General features: G+C 40.8%; 1 protein-coding gene across 2 annotated transcripts in view; it reads right to left on the reverse strand.

Annotated features, from left to right (window-relative positions):
* Positions 1 to 8,565, reverse strand: part of LOC128301939 (neuropeptides capa receptor) — a 36,082-nt gene extending 27,517 nt beyond the window's left edge. For both annotated transcript variants that reach the window (XM_053038623.1, XM_053038632.1), the window contains exons 1-2: positions 8,260 to 8,565; positions 2,809 to 2,959 (exon numbers count right to left, since the gene is read on the reverse strand). In XM_053038623.1, the coding sequence (XP_052894583.1) occupies positions 2,809 to 2,959; positions 8,260 to 8,565 (457 nt within the window). The remainder of the gene's footprint in view (positions 1 to 2,808; positions 2,960 to 8,259) is intronic.
* Positions 8,566 to 8,957: the final 392 nt, after the last annotated feature.

Consider the following 8,957-nt stretch of genomic DNA (forward strand, 5'->3'; position numbering starts at 1 on the left):
ATGTTTTGAATTGTTTTCCGAAAACCTCAAACCCACAGCTTGATGACAATACAAATAACAAAATGAGTAATTAAGAAGTTATCCTTGAATTGACAAGTAGTTGCATATGCAGTACGCTCTTGAAGATCTTGAAGTCTCAAAACTTGATGCATTTTATAGATGCGTTTATTGTTCGTTTATTAACTTTTAAAGATATTTATTCCCAGATTTCAAGTTGATATTATACTGAAATTGTGTTAAAATTTTTGTTTCATTAAAACTCATTATTTCATTATGAAAATTGCATTATTTACCAAAAAAAAGGAACCTACTGTTGTGGTGTGCCGTCACGTTGTGAGCAACAATAATGCAACGATATTGCTGCTTAGAAAGATCAAAATATTAGTATTAGAAGGAGCGTCCTTCGACCCTATTCGTGCCTTCTCACGTCCTTATTCGTCATCGCATCCGCTGCTATACCGAAGGTTGACACTATCTCATCATCATCATCCTGTTAACAAAACGCTACTCAATGCTTGTACAGGGCTACTTCTAAGCTTCACAGTGTAGCCTAGGGGCCAAAAAACTTTTCAGACCACGTACCGCATTGGTTGAAACTATCGTAGATGGGGGCCACTTAAACATTAACTAGCGGGCCATTGACACAGAGGCTGGAGGCTCTCGTGGGCCGTAGTTTGGAGACCCCTCGTGTTGTAATCGCAATCACAACTCCTACGGTTATCCATCTCACTCATACGATTCATATTGCTTCTACGGCTTTCAACACATTTCTTAGATGCCGATTCAATCGAACTTTCTAAATTAATGTTGTACTCTCAGAACAAATGTTTTCTCGTGGGCTGTTGTCTCTAATTGAAAATGCTACATGACGTCATCAGTAGCCAAACAGTGTATCGTTTTTCCAACTTAAAACCATCATATTTACATCGCTTCATGATTCGCCCCGAAGGTCACGACTTTGGTTGAACGGCGGTTTCTGTGGAATTGATATTGGATCGTTTTCTGGAATTTAATTTTTCTTTTCAACCAGTTGCGAACGGGAATCGGTTTTCTTCAGAACGTGGAAGCATTTATAATGCCGTTGGAAGATTTGTGGTTCCCAGGCACATCGTTATATCCCGTGATGTAAATCTTGGTAGGTTCATAGAAATCGGGTTTTAATTCATGCTCTGTCTTGAAGTATGTCGTAAGATTTAGCGCCACAGTGAACATGGTGTGTTTACGGTATCAGTGAAGATTTTCGAAGACTTACAGAGTAACATGTTTATCAACAACACCGATCGGATTTGTTGCGTTGGTATTTCCGTGCCTAAGATACACTGCACGCAAGAGAATGATACTGTTTGACAGAAGGCGAAAAGATCCCATCCTGCCTCAACTCGAACGATACACTACCAATTTCACTACCATCCGGCTACTGGCTACTTTCGCTTCCGCGCTGAATCGTCCTGGTGAGGAAATAAAACACATCCCGAGAAGCTTATAAATCCAAAATATTTGTTCACTGTCGTCTGTCAGCTTGTGCGTTTGTTTCCTCTTTGGTATCATGTATTTCAGTGCCGCCTGCCAGTGCCAGCATCGTGCGGAAGGAGGTTTCGCAGGACATTCCCAGGGTCCAAGGTAACGTCCGCACTATGAAATGTGATGTTCCTTCCGTACGATTCGACCCGGAAAGGTCTTTTTGGAGATTTTCCTTATGCGCATAAAGACCAGAAGCCGCTTTAAAAGAAAATTCTGTACGGAACTCCGGCTGTAGACGGTAAGTGGCCCAACTCAGTTCGTGTCTGTGTGCGTGTGTTTGTTGCTTTCTCCAAATCCCTTCACCCGAGAAACAAAACATCCGAGCCAATGTTTATGTACGGATAACTTTTCACAGGAGGTCACGACCAGTGAAGCATAACTCAATTTGATGAGGGTACGTTCGTTTAAGGGGTGTTGGTAAAGTCGAAATCCCGAAGAAAAGTTGTCACATCCGGTAAGACCATTTCATGACGATCATGAATTTTGGGAAGCGACTTAGCGATGGCCGGAGCTTAAAACTCGACGCACACAGTCAACGGCCACAGTTGGAAGACATTGTACCGAGAGTAACAAAGTCTGTTTTTGTTTTTTTGCACCGTGCTTTTATTTCAATTCATTGTGAAGTAAATGCTTATAGGGCTTGTTATGCACTGATGAATTGTATCATGTTCTACAAAAAAATCACGCCAAAAATAAATAACATTAGCCATCATAAAAGACTTATATCATAATTGGGTGCCTTCAATTTCCATCCCTATTTCACCCTTCATGCGTGACAGATCTGTTCTTTACGTCGATGAATAATTATTTCTCCCCATTCAATCATTTCCGAACGCCCGACGGAGAATAAATCATCCGTTTCAGTGAGCATGATGAATGAGCATTTGCTCTTTTGCATCCTTTTCATGACTCAACATATTGAACAATGCGGAGGTGGTGTTTTATAAAAATAACATTTTTAATCTCAGTTTGATAATCCCGAACGAAGATTTTTTTTATAATTGGTTCCGTTGTGATGGCCATAGGGCCGTGTGGTAGAAACGTTCATTGATTAATTAACTATATAGCTACACATGTTTTAATGGCACCATCTATCAGTATTATTATGCCATCCATTTCCCATAATCATAATTGATTTTAAGACGAGGAGCGTTTGCTGCATTCACTTGCAGATTTTTACTTAAAATAATTTACAAAATGTTTTACCAAAAAATATTCGAATCTCTTAAAAGTACTTCATCTAAGGCGATTAACACAATTTCTTTTGCTCCGTAATTCTATGCTTACCTAGTAATAGAAATATGAGATCCGACACGGCCAGGCTGAACAAATAGTAGTTGGTGGCGGTACGCATCGAGGGATGTCGAATGATCACGAGGCACACAATCAAGTTTCCAATCACACCGGTCACCAAGATGCCAACGAACAGGATTGTGACCTGCAAGGAATGAAAAATAAATATTAGTAATGCCACAGAAATACTTGGAAAAAAATGCAATCACAACACAACAGTAAGCCATACTCCACCCTATCCCAAACAGTCTGGAATTGACGTGATGGAATATCCTTGAAATAAATGGTTTCGTTTTGTTTTCCGTATTCATATTCACCTCCGAAGTAGCTTCAACATTTTACTGTAAAATGGATCAATTGTACATTCACTACATTAAATCACGTTATTACTACCACACCGGAATGTCTATTAAATCCCACCAACCCGGCACTGGAAATGAGCATCCAAAGTTTTCTGTTTTATTTTTTTTTGTTCTTATCTGTATTAGTGCAGACCAACATAAGCTGCAAGAGGAAGTGTTACGTGAAAACTTTAGCGCTTTGGCACGATGCTTTTATACTTGATGATGATCAAAAATTCAATGCCAACTCTTTCCCGTAATGCGATCAAATTGAACGCAATGAAGGCAATCTGTGCAAATGGGAAGCGAAAGTTTATGTTTATTACCTTGCGCCAGAAACAGTGCAAGACGCGACGCTACTTTACCGCTCGTTTATTTTCTCCACTTTGGAAGTGAAGGAATTGATGTAGAAAGAAAAGGAGTGCTTTCAATCATGCTCTACGAGTGCCTCTTCAAACCGGCACCATCCACCGAGGAAAGGCGCCGCAGTAAAAGCATCTGGATGAAAATTGATTTTTCCGTACAGATGTAACGTTGAAATGGAAAATGAAATAGAGAATTAATCACACCCAGCACTCGCTCGATTGAGGCGAAAATGAAAAGTTCGGTTTTAAGTATTCTTGTTTTATAATGGTAGGTATCCGAATGCTGGCTTGTGCTGTTGGAAAAAGAGGTATTTTTTAATGGTTTGTAAGGCACTCTCAAACACACCCAAATGGTGGCGTAATTATCAAGGGAAAATATTCGAAATGCCAGGGAGATTATTGATAATTGTACACCTAATTAAAAAAATAATTTCATTCGCTCATTCATAATGAAATTTAATTGCGGAATCGTCCTCTGATGTCTATTTAAAGTAAACATTTATGTCCAATTAAAGTCATTTGATATGTGTGCAATAGAAAGAGTGAATCTCTATGGCGAATGTCTATAGAAGACTGAACTTTTGTTTGTTGCGCATATTTTAAAGGGTATACATTTTAGCGAATCACAAAACATTCACGGTTACGTATTACTTCGGGGATTTTTTTAAAGTAAATTTCAATCATTAACATGACGGTATTTGAATTCAGATGTAAATGTGTTGCTATTACATAGCACCATAGACATGCATACTTTCTATGATGTTATTAATAACTCTTAGCCATTTTTACTTATTTCAAAGTATTTAATTCGATTAGATTAAATTTCTTCCATATTTTTATCTTTTACCAAGAAACGCAATATTTCAAAGAACTACGTATCTAAATTCTTATGATTACAAATTTATGTTGGACCGAATTATCTGTTCCCAAGTACGAATGTGCTCAGTTTAAAACAAAATAGACTGTTTAGTTTCCAAACAAAACATTCTGCACGGGTGCCCACAATGATTCTAAATAGCTAACTTTTCCTTCAAATCCAATAATCAATCGCAATGCATGCCATGTTACGGGTTGGAAAAAAGGGAACCTGCAATTACACGAGAAATCCTATGAGGACACTGCTTGCAACAATCAATGCGATATGTATGCCTTGTCGTTGGCCAATGCAGAGTCTCGGAAGGCGTAACTTTACTAATTAAAATTTGAACTAAACAACTCCCATGTTACACTTACAACCGATGTGCAGTCAGTGGCATGGATGCATATGCATACGATGAGCGTTATCCACCGGTCGGAGAATATGTTGAAGGCAATTTGTTTAACGTAGAAACATGGAGGCGGTGTATGGTGTGCTCTTCAATCGTGATAGTTGAAGTTTGAAAGCATCTCTCAGGACGAGCAGTAACACTTTCACAGTTTTGTAAGTGTTACGTTGCAGCAATGAGCAAATCAAATTGAAGTAATAAAAAAAAGGTGTTATGTAGTACATAGTTCATAATCGACCAAATTATAAAATTTGCATAAGAGTATGTCAATAAATTTAATATAGTAGTGGGCATAATGATACTGAATTGAATTCTTCTGTAAGTAGAAACTCTATATACATATTTTATTTAAACAGTGCTTTTGTTAGTTAATTCAGTAAATGTTTTCTAACAATAATAGAACGTATTCCTAGCGACCAAAATTGCGTCTAAATTTAAGCGTTCCACAAGATGAATCACTGCTTTTACCCATTGTGACCGTATTGTTCGTGTGCTCTAAATGAACTGCCTGTCCATTGATAATCACCCTCATAAATGTTTCGCTACTTGGGCTCCAGTCTATCCAAAAGTGTGTCTGCAGTCAATTCCATAAGATCCATTTAACCATGGTAGATCGGTCGTCAAAAGTTGTCCGCAGGCATTATGATGTCGCAATGAACGAGGTCACCTGATAACGCTATCTACAGTCAACAGCTACCCGTCACTCCTGCCGGGTAGTTTGTCCTTGCACGCAACTGCATCCGACCCGGCACGCTTCGGTCAGTTGGGCTACAACCCGAATAATGGTTGAGAGATTGCACACCATACAACCACACGGGCTCTCCACCATATCATGCTGCGGTCACCATGGTATCAGACTATGCTCGACCCTAAAGCCGATCATCATTAATTTTCCCATCTTCTCATGAATAACCTCACAAACTGCGGCCAGTTTGGGAGTGGCAGAGATTCCCCAGCGTGGTTACGGTACGGTTTTACTTCAATTGTTTCTGCGCCATACTGCATTTATTGAACCATTCTGTGTTGAAGTTTCATGGTACTGTTTGCATCATGCTGGAAACTGATACGTAGAGTAGCCGTTTCGCACCTAAGGTCTTCCGATTGCTGTACGTGGTAGTAAAAACTGGGAAACAAACGCTTCGGCATTCTCAGGAGCTAACGCTCAAACCCCCCTTTGGAGACACATCAAATGCCAAACTCACCCGGCAGCACTATAGTCCCACAAGCAGGTTCAAACCACCCCGGAGTTTATTTCACGCCCAAATGGAGCACCGGTCACAACGGAGTTGCCCAGTTAATTATGTTGGTTTGCGGTTGTTTCGACCGTTTGTTGATTAGCAATTAGCATGGGAAGTGGAAACTCGTGATAGTTTAGCAGACAGATATTTGCATCCCCGGTTATGGTGAATATCACAAGCACGCATGAATGAGGAAGCTTTCGTTATGAAAGTGGGTTTTTTTTTCTTGGACAAAGGCAAAAGGATATGTGAGAAAAATACGAATACGAACACCATTATTTCTTGTACAGGGTGGTCTCTGGAGTAGGAATTGAACAGGATGGAGTTGAAACTGCTTAAAATTAATTGCTAATGCAAAACAACAACAAATATGAATGCTAATTCAAGGATTTAAGCATGATCGCCTGTTTTATCATAGCAAATGCCAAAGCTAACTCCTACTACACAAAGTTACGAATAGTAACAGCTTCATGAATACCAAAGAAGCGATGCATTGGAATGGCTGATGCTAAAAACTTTGCTATTCACTATTATGATACCATTATAATCACTACAGGATTCGTTCAATTTATTATTATAATTTACCACACGATATAAAATTGCAAGATATCGACTAAATATTTATGCAATTCAATAATTGTTAAAAAGCCACATGGTCTTTTGAAAAACAAAATATAATTCATCGTGCCGCATTAAGCGGTACATTCCCAAAACATTGCCCAAACCAAACTGTACAATAGTTACAAAATAATCCAGAAAGCTGTCTAAGAAAAGTTCAATGTGCTGTAATTCGCTACCATGCAACGTACCATCGACCGGAGGCGATAAACCCCAACCCAAAAGTTTGCTCTCCACCGTAACGAGCTAAATCAGCTTACCGCCAAATAGGTACTTGAACGTCACCGGTGTGTACTTTTTGGCGTGTGTCGATAATTTTCTTTCGCTTCTCTGGCGCAGCTTATCCACACGGTTTGCGGATGTATGGGACTTTAAATTTGCCACCACACACCACACATGGTAGGCATTTTATTGCTTCCGAGCTTGCGCCACGACCAATGGCTCGGGGATTAAGCGCATTCTCCTAAATCCGCAACGTACCAAAAGATCAGTATATGTTTCGTTCATGCTTATCCGCATGTAAAGTGGACGCACGGTGTGATGTTATCATTTACCTTTAAAAACTTTCCCCACGCACGGACGCAAGCAGGGGAAGCTATTTGGCGTAGTTTGTAGAATGTTTTGCACGCAAGTCTCTCCCCGTGGAGCAGTTTGACTGGGGATGTACCTAGGATGCCTTTTTACGGTCCAACTTTAGTTAGGGAGAGAAGCATATGCGAATGTTGCTGAATTCTCCACCGGATTTCATTCGAAAGGGAGCTTAACAAACAAAACCGAAGCGCATTTGAAATTCTACGCTATTCTTAAGTAAGACATGCTTTTTTGTTTTTCTGCAGTTTTGTTTGTGTAACTATGGAATTTCAACGTTGAATGAAATGAAGAAAGGAATGAATGAAACTAAAAGGAGCTCATTTCCCTTGCTTAATCTTTCCGTGCTTTGTACGAGTTTTTTGCGCAATATTCGCGCTGCCTCTCGCGTTAGAATTTCTTCCAGAATACCGGTTCAAGTTTACGTTCCTGCGTCTAGAGCGCGGTTCATTCAAGCTAGCCCAAAACTAATTTGAACTCATTCCGAAAGCTATTAAAAACTTTTCCAACCTCCCAGTGTTGTTACTGCTCAGGTTATCGTTATTTTTTTTGCAAAAGTTCTTTTTTTGTTCCCTTTCACTGCTATTTCTCGCTCGTTGCTATTTTCATGCCACAAAGATTAAGTTCACGTTGAAGTTGCCACGCGGCGGCAACCTTACTAAAGACGCACGAAGAAAACGCCCAAAGTTAGCGATTGAAGATTTCTTCCTTGCGTAATCAAATTAATTCAATAGCGTTTTGTCACGGGCGCTAACATGCCCACCGGGCCACCACAGCTGTGTGGTGAAAGGGATGGAGTATGGTGGTGGTCCTTCTTCGTAGGGAGTTGTCCCCGTAGACACAATTACCGAACCTATCATTCTGCCATCTGTCTGATGCCGGGGTGACGAGAATGTGTTTGCGTTAATTAAGACGATATTAATCGAAACGGAAATTAATTAGGGGAAATTTAAATACACCAATTTACGGTTCACCTGACCGGGTTCACCTGATTCCGAGAGGAGTGTTGCGGTTCCACACGCCTACTTACCAGCATCGCGGTGAAGAGCGGCATTCGCTGGGGACCTCGCGCGTACACCAGAAAGTCTTTCACGGAACAATCGAAATCATCGCTCGATGGATCGCACGGGTGGGGCAGCTCGGTGGGATCGGTGGTGGTGTTGCCGGCGATGGTACCGTTCGCATCGAACAGTCCAAAACCTAGCAATACATCCAGCGACATCGTGACGCCACCCGTCGGAAAGCTACCGTAGGTACTCTCCGGGAGCAGCATCGCTGGCATGGCCGATGATGATGACCATGCGAGTGATGTCGCATTCACCACGGTCGAGTCCATGGTGGGTAGCATTGATCTGTACGCGATTAGATTTCGCACAAACGCATCGCCTGCCGCAGGATGGTGGATTGTTCTAAGCTTTCGATCGTTCTCTCATGACCGTACGTGTTCATCAGCTTGCCGTGTTGATGTAGAGATTTTTTGCCTGCCTGATTTTCTTCTACCCTTGGTGGTGGCACTGCACTTAGCAACAATTCGTGTCTATCGTCATCTTTGCTGGAGCCAATTAGTCGTTACACGTCCGTTGTCGTCAGCACGTTGATAAGGTGGAAAAATTTAACCGAACGTACATCGCCAATGTAGACACCGAAAAAATACACAACGCGGAATTACCATAAAATGTAGATATGGAACACCGTACAACACCAACAACACACGCGGCAAAAGCGTCA

The sequence above is a fragment of the Anopheles moucheti genome, chromosome 2 (genome assembly GCF_943734755.1).
Source record: "Anopheles moucheti chromosome 2, idAnoMoucSN_F20_07, whole genome shotgun sequence".
NCBI classification, from domain to species: Eukaryota; Metazoa; Arthropoda; class Insecta; order Diptera; family Culicidae; genus Anopheles; species Anopheles moucheti.